Source organism: Lithobates pipiens, unplaced genomic scaffold (genome assembly GCF_037356315.1).
Source record: "Lithobates pipiens isolate NorthernLeopardFrog02 unplaced genomic scaffold, aLitPip1_a1.2 Scaffold_27, whole genome shotgun sequence".
In the NCBI taxonomy this organism is placed as follows: domain Eukaryota; kingdom Metazoa; phylum Chordata; class Amphibia; order Anura; family Ranidae; genus Lithobates; species Lithobates pipiens.
Genome location: NW_027507788.1, coordinates 161,914,564 through 161,930,096, shown reverse-complemented (window position 1 = coordinate 161,930,096; position 15,533 = coordinate 161,914,564). Strand labels below are relative to the sequence as shown.

The 15,533-nt window shown below is 41.7% G+C and overlaps 1 protein-coding gene across 1 annotated transcript in view; it reads right to left on the bottom strand.

The window, feature by feature from the left end:
• Positions 1-2,330: 2,330 nt before the first annotated feature.
• Positions 2,331-15,533, bottom strand: part of TIRAP (TIR domain containing adaptor protein) — a 51,874-nt gene continuing 38,671 nt past the window's right edge. The window contains exon 3 of the mRNA XM_077457817.1: positions 2,331-14,306. Within this exon, the coding sequence (XP_077313943.1) occupies positions 12,508-14,306 (1,799 nt within the window). The 3' untranslated portion in view covers positions 2,331-12,507. The remainder of the gene's footprint in view (positions 14,307-15,533) is intronic.

Here is a 15,533-nt window from a genome sequence, read left to right as displayed (position 1 = left end):
CAAAGGGCGGGTGCAAGCCGCTGCGATCGCGTGCACGAGTGCCAGCACGGGGATTTGTGTGTGTAAGCACACAAATCTCTGTGCTATCAGGGCAGGGGAGACATATCGTTGTTCCTACTAAGTAGGAACAACGATATGTCTCCTCACCTAGTGAGACCTACCTATACCCCCACAGTTTTAGAACACACTGAGGGAACACACATTTAACCCCTTGATCACCCCCTATTGTTAACCCCTTCCCTGACAGTGACATATATACAGTAATCCGTGCATATTTATAGTACTGATTGCTGTGTAAATGTCAATGGTCCCAAAAATGTGTCAAAAGTGTCCAATCTGTCTGTCGCAATACAGCTAAAAATCACAGATCACTGCCATTATTAGTAAAAAAAAAAAAAATAATTAATAATAATAATAATAATGCCATAAATCGTTCCCATAGTTTTTAGACCAATCAATATAGGCTTCCTGCGATTTTTTTTTTTTAACCAAAAATATGTAGAGGAATATATATCGGCCTAAACTGAAATTGTTTTTTATTTTTTTATTTGGGGAATATTATAGCAAAAAGTAAAAAATATTGTTTTTTTTTTAATCAAAATTGTCACTTTTTTTTGTTTATAGAGCAAAAATAAAAATGGTAGAGGTGATCAAATACCACCAAAAGAAAGCTCTATTTGTGGGGAAAAAAAAAGGACGCAAATTTCATTTGGTTACAGCATTGCCTGACCGCGTAATTGTCAGTTAAATCGACGCAGTGCCAAATTGAAAAAAATTGAAAAGTGCTCTGGTCAGGAAGGGGGAAAAACCTTCTGGGGTTGAAGTGGTTAACAATGTATTGACACCTGCAGCAGTTGACAGAGGGTAGTGTGAAAGAAACCGTGTAGTTCGAGAGAATGAAATCGGCAATGTTGAGGACCGTAGACGCAGTCTTTGGCCAAGGAAACTCAATGCAGCACATGAAAGACACATCATGCTTACCTCCCTTTGACATTGAAACATGTCCAGCAGTGCCATTAGCACAGAAGTGGCGGAACCCAGTGGCATCCAGGTACACCCATCTACGGTCAGAAGTCTTGCAAGAAGCAGCCAAAAAGCCATGCCTCTAACATGGAGACCAGACTAAGCGACTCAACTATGCACAAAAACATGGGAACTAGGGTGCAGAAAAATGGCAGCAGGTGTTCTAGACTGGCGAGTCAAAATGTGAAATATTTGGCTGTAGCAGGAGGCAGTTTGTGCAATGAGTGTCTGCAGGCAACAGTGAAGCATGGTGGCGGTTCCTTGCATGTTTGGGGCTGCATTTCCACAAATAGAGTTGGAGATTTGGTCAGAATAAATGGTGTCCTCAATCTCGAGAAATACTTATCCATAATGCCATACAATCACAGAGGTGTGTAATTGGCCCCACATTTATTCTGCAGCAGGACAATATCCCCAAACATACAGCCAGTGTCAGTAAGAACCTTATTCAGTGTCAAGAAGAACAAGGAGCCCAGGAAGTGATGGTTTGGCCCCTAAAGAGCCCTCATCTCAACATCATGGAGTGTGTCTGGGATTACATGAAGAGACATAAGGATTTGAGGCAGCCTACATCCACAGAAGATATGTGGTTAGTTCTCCAAGATGTTTGGAACAACCTACCTAGAAAATGTATGCTGTTTTGAAAGCAAAGAGTGGTCACACCAAATATTGATTTGGATATCTCTTATTGTTCATTTACTTTCCTTTTTATTAACCACTAGCCGGCCAGTTTCAGTTTTCAGGCTGTTTACACACCTCTGTAACTCGTTGTCTTTGCCCGATTAAAGAGGAGGGCCAGCTTTAAAAAAAAAATTTTTTAAAGTCAGCAGCTGCAAACACTGTAGCTACTGACTTTTAATAAGCAGACTTACCTGTCCAGGGTGCCCGCGATGTCTGCCGCCCGAGGCTGACCCATCCCTCGGCTCTCAGCGCCGCCATTTCAACTAAGGGAAACAGGCAGTGGAGCCTTGCGGCTTCACTGCCCGTTTCCTACTGCGTATGCACGAGTCACGCATTGTTTTGTGAATGGGGCTCGCTGTGTTCTGGGACACACAGTTCCCAGAACACAGCGCGACCCATTACCCAGAAGACGCCGCACGGAGGAGAGAAGACAGAACATCACCGCGAAGGAGGAAGAGGCAGATTAGGACACTATGCCTAGCAACAGGCATTTCTGGTAAGTTTAGAAAAAAAATGTTTCAATTTTTTTTTTTTTCAGATTTTTTGCAAATTTTTAATGTACTTTTGTTTTTCAGGGTGGCCCTCCACTTTAATGTCACATCTGAACACAGACAATAAACAACATCTAAAACTTAAAAATATTTATTTTCAAACATAAATAAACATAATACTGTAAGAGAACTGTGAATAACATTTGTTGGTCCTCCTGAGTACTTTGTATGCTTTTGTTCTAATCTAAGGCAGGAATCTTTACACATTTGTAGTGTCTGATGAAAGATCGGATTACAGAGAACATTTATAAAATAAACAGTACCCAGCCTGGGCGATTTTCCAGACATTTAGACATGTCAGTGTTTCAATAAATCAATATAGCACATTTCAACAAAGAACTTTTTGGGTGCGGTTCACACTTGTGTGATGCGGGATCCCTGCGAATCCACTGCGGGTTCCCGAATCACACATTAGTTCACACTACCATATGTGAACTGCTGGAGGTGTCAATGCATTGTTAATGACACCCCCATTTCAGCTTGCATATCGCGAATTGACAGTTCGGATATGAATCGGATCACATGGGTGTGCATACCCATGTGATCCGATTCTGGTTCGGACCAAAAAAAGGGTCCGAATGCGATGCAATATCAGCCATACTATCTGTATGGCTGAAATCACATTGCATGTGATTTGCAGTGTGGTGTTAATCACAAGCAATCTCGCAGAGCGTGCTGGTGTGAACCGGTGTCTTGTAAAATAGTGTCCTCCATCAGATGCTGTCCCCTGCGTACTGCGCATGCGCAGTACACAGGAACACAGATTCCGAAAATTGCCGAGGACGAACGGCGCCTGCGCCGTGAGTCCAGGTTCTATCCCCACTATCCAAGTGGACATAGAGTTAGAATAAAAAAGAGCCGAGCGGAGCGAGGCCGAGCCCGAAGCGTGGCGAGCGAAGCTCGCCCGCGAGGGGCCCTCTAAAATTCACTACCCTATGTCCGCTTGGATGGTGGGGCTACCACCTCCACTCACGGCGCAGGCGCCGTTCAACTTCGGGGGTTTTTCCGAAGCTTCGTCTGCTCCGTACTGCGCATGCGCAGTACGGAGCGGACAGCATTTGATGGGCGGACTGTATTAGGCAGAACACCGGCACTTAGTGACGTTCAGGCCTCCTTTAGAGCCTGATGGGCCATTGCAGTGCATTATGTTGCGTTAAAACAGAACTAAACTTAATCAACACTGACTATTTTTAATCCTCATGCTGCTAGTATTAGTAAATAAATAGGAAGGTATATTTTATTTACCTGCTTTAAACTTTTTTTTTTTTTTATTTCTTCAGTTGTTTCTGACCTAGGCCAAAATGATGTCATACATCCCAGGAGTCTTCATGGACTGTTCTTTTATCTGGAGGAGGGGATGCGGGGCTTTCTCAGCTAAGCACAACCTCCTACCCACATGCCTGATCTAAGGGCAGATGGATTTCAGAAAGTAAATGCTATGTGAATTGTCTGCCCTTAATCAAGGTACCTGCAGCTAGAAATGCTAGGAGGATATTTTTTAAACAGATTTCTCAACAAAGCATGGCGATATGGATGGATGAGTTTGCTTTGAATATTACAATCTTTTTTAAAACAGCCTTTTCAATTTGTGGCGCTCAATAATTTGAAACGGGCTGCAGACACACCCAAAAAATTTACATAATCCCTTTTTTAAACACATGGCATGTGTATCATGGTGGACTGAAGCGTGGGTGTGTTGCCCACTACTGGGCTTGTGGATTAGGGTGCCAATCCAAATGAATGGCAATGAAAATTGCAATAAAATTATGTGCGTTAAGATTTCACAATATATCAGTGTATAACGGTAGCATTTTTCATTAAAAAAAGTGCCACCTTTTATCATTAGCAAGCCATCCTTAAAGTGTTACTAAACCCAGGACCCTGCATTAACTATATCCGATCTCCCACAGTACACAGAACATAGAAATGTAATTATTTTAGTAAATATAAACTGCTCAATACCTTTTCTCAACAGCAGTATATAGCAGTCTGACTTCGAAAGCTTGTTTGGAAGAGTTTTCATACTGCACTGCCTGTCCTATCAGAATGCAGGACCCCTGACCCTCTGTCTGGACAGTGCTGATTGGCCCTATGCTGATCACATGCACCCTCCCAAGAAAAAAATCTCTCTAGCAATACACACCAAACTGAACATGTGCAGCCTGACTCCATTTACTCTGTCTTATCCGGAACTGTTTTGGGGGCAATGCAAGAAGGTGAGGATCTGTGCATAAAGGATTAAACAGCCTTTTTACACAATGCAGAGGATTAACCAGTTAGGTTCCACAGTGAGTATAACAAGCATGCTTTACTGCATATACAGACTGATTTTACTGTTGTGGGTTTAGTAACACTTTAAACTCCAGTCCAGTTACTTTGCCTAAACTGAGATCATTTCATCAGTTTGCTGCAGGCGGGAGGAAGCATTTCCTCATTCTCCTCTCCCCCAGTGATCAGACTGTACATTGTAACTATGTAGCAAGTCACAAGGTGAAAGGCTGCAGCAGAGGCTGATCTGTGTCAGACATTTGTATACAAGAACTCCACGGGCACCAGGATTTACATCATTGAGTCATCTGTAAGCCGGCATCACAATCTAGGAAGTAGATGTTGACCCTGGATGATACCTGAAGTAAGATGGCATTGTCTTTCTGGAAATAGAGAAGCAGATGAAGGGGGAGTACTATGAGCTCTGTGGGAGGTATTAAATACCTTCAAGTGTTACACAGACACATTACTTGCAATATAGAAAAATATCTGATGCTAGGCCAACTGTAAGACAAAATTTCAGGTTAATATAATAGTATTGTGCGTTATAATGTATAGACTGTCAGTATTATAGTGTCTTTAGGCAGTTTTTATTACCGGTTTCTGTTGAACTCATGAAAATATTTGTAAAGCTGCACCAGATGTATCACAAATGTGATCTCAGTTATATATGCAAATCAGCGTGTAAACTTTGATCTCAGTCTCTTTTGAATTTGACCTCTTTTGAATCTTGCACAATATAGGAGTTTGATTTACTAAAGCAGTTAAACAATTATTTATCTAAATGAAGCCATATTCACTTCCATTATCCACCTGTACTCAAGAGGTAATTACTCCAACATGATTGCAAATTTAAAGAAACTCTGTCACCAGACAATTCGCTTTGCCAATACCCTGGAGTTGGGCTTTAAAGCTGAATTCTGGGAAACTGTAAAATGATCTGCAAGGGTTAATAGCTTGTTTTGTCTGGGGGGAGAGGAGAAGCAGTTTTACTTATCTGATCCTCTGTGTTTTCCCACACTCCTGCTGTAGACTGTCCCCTGTTGTTCTCACATCCAGTGCAGGGCTATGAACCCTGCTTTGGTCTTGATGTCAGAACCCCTAGACTAGGTGTCTCCAAACTTTCTGAACAAAGAGCCAGTTTACTGTCCTTCACACTCTGAGGAGGCCAAACTAGGAACAGTGGGAGTGTAAAATGCTCTGGTATCAATGGGAGTAAAGAATGCCCCATCATTAGTATTAGTGGGAGGAATATTGCCCCATTGTTGGTATTAGGGGAAGAAATAGTGCCCCATCATTGGTGTCTTCGGGAGGAATAGTGCCCTATCATAAGTGAAAAAAATAGGGCCCTGCAGTTGGTGTCAGTGGGAGGAATAGAGCCCCGTCATTGATGTCAGTAGGAATAATAGTGCCCATTGTTGGGGTCACTGGTAGGAATCATACCCTATTGTTGGGGTCAGTGATAGGAATTATGCCTTATATCAGTGGGAGGAATAGTGTCCCAAGGGCCTGATAAAGGCAAGCAAAGGGCCACATCTGGCCCCCAGGATGCAGTTTTGAAACCACTGCCCTAGACCAAAACAAGCAATGAACCCCTGCATTGCAGACACAGATGCAAGGATTTTTTTTTTTTTAACAGCCAGAATGTTAGGTGTCAAACTGGTGGCCCTCCAGCTGTTGCATTACTACAAGTCCCATTATGTCTCAACCTGTTGGAGTCATGCTTGTAACTGTCAGCCTTGACATGCCTCATGGGGCCAGCTTTCAACAGCTGGAGGGCTGCCAATTTGACAGCTGTGCAAGGATTCAGTTTTTAGTTGCTGTATTTTGTTCATGTTATTTACCTGTAAAAAGCCAGAGACTGTTACTGTGTGCCACCACCTTGGATGTGATGTCTGCAGCCCCAGCAGACTCAGACCTGTCACTTGAGTGACACGTCATAGTATTTCCCTTCACTCTTTCCTCGGCAGCTACATAAAAGTTTATGTAGGAAGGTGAGAGGTGGAACAGAGGAGCTGGCCCAGCACAGACAGTAATTAGATACTCCTAGGACAGGATAGGGCTACTGTGTAGGAGGGAGTGGGCTGTGTTAGAACATTTACCTACTAAAGGAAAGTTAATTCCCTAACAAGTTCCAAAGCACATTGCAAGTAAATAAACATTATTTATGGAAAATAAAAAATGTTTGCAAGTAATCATTTAAATAGCCCAATTTTTTCAGTATTTTTACCTGCAATTATTTTAAGTTGTGAAACAAAATAAACATAAAAGGACGGCGCTAATTCATCACATCATAAATCATTATATAGTAAAAAGTCAAAGAAAAGGAAAAAAAGTCCATATATCCAAGGAAAAGTGTTCAATAATGTGAGATAAGTAATCTTTAAGTGTCCGTGCTCCACCAACACTGGTGTGAGAGGAAAAACTCACCAAATAGCTAGATGGAAAATTGCATGGGATTCAATATTCATAGACGTATGGGTGACACCAAAGAGAGGTGATCCATATCTTAATTGGAATCAGCTGCTGGGTTTTTCAGTTCTTATGCAGACAAACGCTCAAAAAAACTGTATATACCGAGTGTTGGTGGAGCACGGACACTAAAGGCCCATACACACGATCAGACTTTTTGACAACAAACATGCAAATTAGCTGTTTTGGAGCAACATCCGACAGTGTGTACGCTCCATCGGACAAACTTTTTCGGTTTTCATCTGACTTTTGTTGGCTGTGCGAACGGACAAACTTTCTGGCAACAAAAGTCCGATGGAGCAAAGTCTGATCGTGTGTACAGAAAACCATAGGACTTTTGTACAAAGTACAAACAGGCATGCTCAGAACCAATGCAAAAGATCAGACAACAATACAGAAGTTGACCAAAGGTGGCGGTAAAGAGCAGAAAAACCACATGATTTGGTGAAAGTTGGCTGAAAAAGTCCTGCTGTGTGTATGCAATACAAGTTCAGGGCCGACGCCCTTTGTACAAAAATCCAAGGGAAAGTTTGTACAAAGTCCTATCGTGTGTATGAGGCTTTAGGCTTGATTCACACCTATGCATTTTCAGTGCTTTTTGCATTTGGCAGATTTGCTCCACAGAACCCGTTCCATAGGGAACCATGTTAAATGGACTGTGGTACAAATCTGCAAAATGCAAAAAGCACTAAAAATGCATAAAGCCTCATACACACGATAGGACTTTGTACAAACTTTCCCTTGGATTTTTGTACAAAGGGCGTCGGCCCTGAACTTGTGTTGCATACACACAGCAGGACTTTTTCAGCCAACTTTCACCAAATCACGTGGTTTTTCTGCTCTTAACCGCCACCTTTGGTCAACTTCTGTATTGTTGTCTGATCTTTTGCATTGGTTCTGAGCATGCCTGTTTGTACTTTGTACAAAAGTCCTATGGTTTTCTGTACACACGATCAGACTTTGCTCCATCGGACTTTTGTTGGCAGAAAGTTTGTCCGCCGTTCGCACAGCCAACAAAAGTCTGATGAAAACCAAAAAAGTTTGTCTGATGGAGCGTACACACGGTCGGATGTTGCTCCAAAACAGCTAATTTGCATGTTTGTTGTCAAAAAGTCTGATCGTGTGTATGGGCCTTAAGTGTGAATCAAGTCTTAAGGCCCGTACACACGATCGGACTTTTTGACAACAAACATGCAAATTAGCTGTTTTGGAGAAACATCCGACCGTTTGTACGCTCCATCGGACAAACTTTTTCGGTTCTCATCGGACTTTTGTTGGCTGTGCAAATGAACAAACTTTTTGACAACATAAGTCCGATGGAGCAAAGTCCGATCGTGTGTACACAAAACCATCGGACTTTTGTACAAAGTACAAACACGCATGCTCAGAACCAATGCAAAAGATCAGACAACAATACAGAAGTTGACCAAAGGTGGCGCTGGAGTGTCTTTTGAAGGGTCGTCAGTACGTTTGTTGCCTAAAAAGTCAGATGTGCGTATGCAATACAAACTTACGGCCAACGCCCTTTGTACAAAAAGTCCACGGGAAAGTTTGTACAAAGTCCGATCGTGTGTATGAGGCTTAAGGCTGGATTCACACCTATGCAGTTTTAGTGCTTTTTGCATTTTGCAGATTTGCACTACAGTCCACTTAACATGGTTTCCTATGGAACACATTCTGTTGTGCAAATATGCAAAATGCAAAAAGCACAAAAAATGCATAGGTGTGAATCCAGCCTTAAAGATTACTTATCTCACATTATTGAACACTTTTCCTTGGTTATATGGACGTTTTTCCTTTTCTTTGACTTTTTACTATATAACGATTTATGATGTGATGAATTACCACTGTCCTTTTATGTTTATTTTATTTCACATGTATATGGGTGACTAGTTCACTTGAAAAAGGGGCAGCTTTTTCTGGATTCTAGTAATTACTTTGGTGCCACCACTTGTTAAATTTTACATCACACGATTATTTTAAGTTGGCAACAGGGTCTCTTTAGAGGAAAACAGGCTTATTGGACTAAGTAAATGTTCTAGTCATTTAGTAAATCAACTAACAATATGGGGTATAGCAGCTGTGCAGTTTCTGCGGGAACTAAAGCCTCGTACACGCTTCGATTTTCAAACGACTGAACGTCCATTTCTTGTGGCATGCTAGTCTCATATTGAAAGTGAAGAGGTTACTCACAATACTAAAATTTTTGTATGACAGAATACAACATCAGAAGTGACATAATGAGTTGAATAGTTTTGTATGTATTCTTTCGTTTCTGAGCATGTGTAGTCTTGCTCTTACGATTTTTTTTTTTGTTCGAAAACTGTACTAATGAAATGAAAATCAGACAAAAATTTTATTTGTCTGCACATCCAGCTTTTGTCTGACCAAAAAGCAAAATCAGCTGCCGAAAGCACCATACTAACAATCCAAAAATTGTCACGCAGGTGATCGTACAAATTTTTCCATCCGATTTTCATATCGTGTGTATGGGCCTTTAGGTTCGGTTCACACAAATGCATTTTTCATCCTTTTTGCAAAAACGCAGGTCATTATTTTTAACATGGGTTCCTATGGAACACGTTCACATCAATGCATTTTTGTGCCTCTGCATTTTTTGGAAAGGGTTAGGGACTTTTTCAAATGCAAAACAATTTTTTTGGTTCAATAGACTTAATTAGAGAAGCTGCATAAAAGCATGTAGTGCTTTTTCTAATCTGCCCAACAACAAATTTGCCCAATTTTTTTTTTAAAAGCATAAGAAAAATGCAAATCGCAGCAAAAACACGATAAAAACCCACAAAAAGCACTGGAGAAATGCTCAAATGCAAACTGCATAGGTGTGAATGGAGCCTTAATCGTATCTTGCCATTGAGGCTTCTAGTTATTTTATTCATTTCTAAAGCTCCAAATTATTCAGCCAGATTAATGCTAGCCATACCTACAGGCTGAATGAGAGAACTCGAATAGATTCTGCCTTCTTCACCAAACAGCTGCCAAATATTGTATTCAAGCAACCACGGAAGCCAGATCTGTCCAAATACCTGAACAGTGACTGCATCTGCAAGAGTTGGAGTTCAGCTTTATTGACCTTTCCTAGCAGCAGATGTAAAATGTAGTGTAAAAAATAAAAATTGTTTTTCTATTTGCATGTGCCAAACCAGCCCAGGTGATAAAATGACTGCAGCTACTACTTGTATTACCACCATTCCATATCCTTAGGACAGCCAAACTAAGTTGACTTTGAAGTTTGGGATGAGCCATTCTTTGGATAAGTTCCTGGCTACACTAGACCTACTCATAATTTACTGTATAAGTCCTACAAAGTGGCCCTGTATAAAAATATCTTGTTGCCTTGTGACTGTCATTTTCCAACGTAAAGGGGAGCCGTTTTCAAACTTGAAGAAATAGGCTGACTGTTATGCAGGGGCACATCAATGATGGCTGTGGGATGATCAATGTAAATGAGACTGCAGCATATAAACATTATTAAACTGAAAAAACAGTTATTCTGCCTGCATAGGCAATCTGTGCATTTCACTGTTTATCGCTATAGACTTCTAATGTCCCTAGAGTCAAGGAGAGCATGTCACCCATGTGATCCATTTTAAAGCCTAAATTTAGTCAAAAACTTTTTTTTTTTCCGAAATGAACACTGAGCCCTGGTTCACACCGATATGGTTTCAGATGTGAATCAGATCACACTAAATTGCATGACAAGGGAAATAATATACCTATAGAGCCTGTTCAGATAAGTGCAGCACAGTTGTGATCCAACTTTGGGAAAGGGTCCTGTACTGTTTTGGTGCGATTCTGAAGTCCACAGACTGCATACAATTCCAGCAGGCTTTCTCCTCCAGCACGGAATTCACAGCTATATCAAAATCACATAAGATATTGTCAATATTCCTATTGCACACTTTCCTGGATAGGGCTCAGGAGGAACAGGTGCTGAAGCAACAACCAGCTGGAACTGAGGACATCATAGATCAAATGTACATATCGGCCAACACACCACAGATCATCAAATGGCATCCGAAAACTTTATTGAAGAACGCTTACATCACAGTGGACATCGTGCAATGTTTCAGAGCCACGCAGGACTCCTTTGTCAGGGATGTAACAAATCAAATGCCCAGTGAAGGGGTCCTGCGTAGCTCCATAACGTTGCATGTGTCCACTGTGATGCGATTGTTCTTCAATAAAAAATCACATCAGAATCGCATCAATTTATTGCATCATGTACATACAGTCAATGTGGCCATAATCCTTAATACACACTTAGCAAAAGTGCTGGCTATGTCTGCTTTTTCCACCTCCCTCCTCCATTCAAAGAATTGTACTATAGCTTCTATCAATGAAAATCTATCTAGGAATGGAGGATGGGTGGAAGAAAGGTCCACTTCCTCCATTTATAGATTGCTGTACATTCATGGAAGCTAGGGTGGGTATAGCTGGCACTCTAGGCAAATGCCTGTTATCTGCCAGTTCCGGTGCTCCAACCATACAGAAAATGGTCAGAGGAATTGGAATTTCAGCTAAAACCGCGGCCAGCAGCAAAAGTGACACTTCATATTGACTGTATCCCTTGTGTTGATAAAAAAAAAAAAAAGTTTTGACCAAACAAGTAAATTCCCCTGAATGAGTTTACAGCAAACAGTACAAGAAGGAAGTTTGACCATTGGGTTCTGGGCATAGGCTTAACCACTTAAGCCTATGTCCAGGACTTATGGCCATACTTCCTCCTTGGATTGTTCTAAACTCATTCAGGGGAATTTACCAAGGCTGGAGCAGGCAGAATCTGAAGCAGTTGTGTATGGCAGCCAGTCATTGTCTAGCTTTAATTTTTCAAAGCTTAACTGAACAAGCTGAGCCTTGAAGCCGATTGGTTACTATGCATGGCTGTCTGCTCCAGTTTAAATAAATCCCCCTTATTCTGTAGCAAAAGCATCACATATTAGTCTGCTACACGAGCTGATCTAAGGTGTTGTTTCTTGTACATCTTGTGTTCTAGCATCAGATAACCTGATACATGCAGTTCATGGGGATTAAACCCTACTTAGAAAAATCACTGCTCTCCCAATCCAGTCTGTGAGGTTAACATGTGTGACATGGCCTCAGCCTTGCACCAGTCCACAAGCCATGCCCTTCAACATGTTTTGCCCCACCCACCTAGGCTTACTAAACTCCATCCCACACATGTTAGCCTCACAAACTGGATTGAGCGGCGATTTTCCAAGTGTGCTATACACTACTGGATGGTGATATTTTCAGCTGGCACCACATTCCTGAGTGCCAGCAGATGACCCTTCTTTGCTTAGAGCGGCATTACAAGTATTAGGGATTAAACCCTGTTCTAGATTGCAATTGTCAGATATGGCACGATGGTTAGACATCAGGTTTTATCTGCTGTCTCGCTGGCTGATTTACTGCTATCATCTCTATGTGTATGTATGGTAAGCTTCACTGCCTGGGCACTATTACAGTTCGTGGAAATACTGCTACTGTATACCTAGGAGTCACTACCAAAAGCCTTGGTGCCAGTACAGCTGGCATATAAATTACTAATGGAATTGTCTGAATCCTTATCCTCTGCCTGGGTGACAGCACAATCTGTGCATACATTGCTTTGAAGAACTGAAATATTTTGGCCCATGGTCTGAGCAGTGGTGCCACTAAAGTATAGGTCACTGCAGAGTGCTTGGTGGTTCTTTTTCACCATCTTCCTTCCATCTGAGCTGGAAATTTTGTTTGATGCTTGGAGCCCCCCACAACCTATGGTCATTTCTCCTTCAAGCATTTGAGCATTCTTTAACTCTGTTGGTGTCCCCCTATAACTAGTATAAAGATCACTCTGGAAGCTATCAGAGGTCTTTTTTTCTCTCCGATTCCCTTTAAAACTCGTGTACATATCAGTTTGGAGACTTTGAGCGTTCATTTGTGCTTGCTTCCCATCCCAGCTAGTGTATATATCACAAGGATAGCTTGGAGAGTCCCCTTTCCCTGTCCGCATACCACCATAACTGGCGTATAAATCTTCTGGGAAAATTTTACAGTCTCCTTCCTTTGCTTCTGCCTCATCATACATTGTGTATCTGTCTTTCTGGACATCTTTAACCCTGACAGAACTAGTGTATATATTGCTTAGCTGGCTTAGAGTATCCCTCTTGCCTGCTTGCAATCCACTATAAGTGTATTGATTACTTCCTGAGTCCTTGTTCTCGGTCTTGGCCCCAGCACAACTAGTATATATGTTGCTCTGTGAGCTTTGAAATTCATTGTCTCCTTTTGTCCTACAGCTAGTGTGTATATCTCTCCAGGGGTCTAGAGGGTCCTTTATTTCTGCATTAGTCCCACCACAACTTGTGTATATATCACCTTGGAGAATTTCTGTATCCCTGATCATTTGGGCACCACCACAACTAGTGGATATAGTGCTCTGCTTGGTTGAGTTGTTGGTACTAGCAGAGAAATTACTCTCCAAGCCATGATAATCTATATTAGAGGTCTCCTCCTTCTTGAAAGATCCACGGTCAACTTTTTTTGAAATTGCATATTCCTGCAATTCATTCTCAGCACAGATCCTCGATGTGTTGGAATCCATTGTCTTACAGTTTATAGCCAATATGTTGGTATCGGATATTAGTGTGTCATAGTTCCACAATGAGAGGTTCATGCTGGGCTTGGGCAAACAAGTTTCACTAATGGAGTCTTGTGTCATGGGGCTCTCCATGAATATGTTACAGATGGACCTTTGTGTAACAGAGCTTGTCGTTGACAACTCTTGCGGGATGGAAGTTCTCACTGACTGATTGTTGGGGAATTCCTGGGAACCTCTCCCTGAGGTATTGCTGGCAGATGCCTCTGTGTAGGAACTTTTCAATGAAGCCTCACTGATAGTCTCTTGGTTCACTGAGCTTTTCACAGATATGTTGCTGGTGGAGGTTTGCACGTTGAAGCTTCTCACTGATGTGTTGCTAGCTGACTTTAATGCATTGCTGGCAGCCTCCTGTGTGAGGAAGCTTTCTACTGATGTGTCTCTGGTGGCCTCTTGATTTATGTCATTTCTCACTGAACTAATGTTGGTGGACTCCTGTGTCATGGAGCTTCTTAATGGTGTATAACCAGTGGATCCTTGTGTTCCAGAGCTTATCACTGAGGTATCGCTGGTGGGCTCTAGTGTGTGCGAGCTTGTAACTTGGCTGTTTATCCCAAGCAGGCTGCTGGATGAGCTTCTTTCAGAAGTGTTTCCGTTTGTTTCTTCTTTTGAATCATCTTGGTGAGTTGTAACTGTTGGTAGTGCTGAAAGGTCTATAAAAAAATATATATTAGTAAGTTATCCATTTAAGTTATTAAATTGAAGAAACAGCTGGTTTGAAAGTGTATAATTGGTCTTTTATAGTCAAAATGAAAGGATGACTTTAGCTTTTCTACCTTATAATATAGAAAAACAATATACACAAGATTGATTATATGCCAGGAATCTATAAATTCACAACTTGAAGGTTCCCAAGCAGTGTTTACAAAACTTCAGTTGACCACAATAGTAACCTTTGAAGCAGACTCTCAACTTTTTTTTTTTTTTTTTTTTAAACACAACACAACTTTCTGGAGTCGCGGAAACCCTGTTAAAAATCACTATATCTACAACTCCTGATGAGTTAGGTGGAAAGGATGCTACTTATACAGACCATAGACCGAGTGTCTCAAACTGGTGGCCTTCTGGCTGTTGCAAAACAAGTCCTATCATGCCTCTGCCTGTAACTGTCAGCCTTGCAATACCTCATGGGACTTGTAGTTTCGCAACAGCTGGAGGGCCACCAGTTTGAGACCCCTGCCATAGACAGTACAAATTCAGTGCATAGACAGTGCAAATTTCTTCCCTGCAACCACGGGTTGCAGGAAAGAAATTTGCATGATTCCCCCCATCTACACAGACAGTACAGATAGGGCAATCTCTCCTGCCGAGACATTGTCTTCTCCCAGCGGGTGTGGGGAAAGCTGCCCCCGCCGGGAGAAGACAATGATTATAGCAGCCACTAACAATAATCACAAGTAAAATGATGGATTGATCAACTTGGTACATTTAGCCTGCCCTTACACAGTTCAAATCTTGTCTGGTTATTGCTGCCTAGATTCAAACTGTCTATGGCTGGCCTTGCACTTTTGGTCAATAAGAAGAATTACCCCTTACAGATAGCTAAAAGATCTATTGTGTTAGTAGAAATGTATCTGAGAGGCAGAAAATTGCACAAGTAACCCCTAACAACCTCTGGAGGAAACCTGGTTGAGAAACCCTGCTTTAAAAAGTGGGCAGCACAGTAGTGTAGTGGTTAGCACTTTCGCCTAGCAGCAAAAGTATTGCTGGTTTGAGCAGTGGCGGCCCATCCATAGTGGGAGCACGGTTGCTGTCTCTCCTATCCATGTGTCTGGCCCCCTGATCTACATATCAGAGCACCGGACCATGGATTTCAATGCGGGTTGGATGTTTTTTTGAAGCACCTGATTAGAGCCAGAGGCTCTAATAGGCTTCAAAAA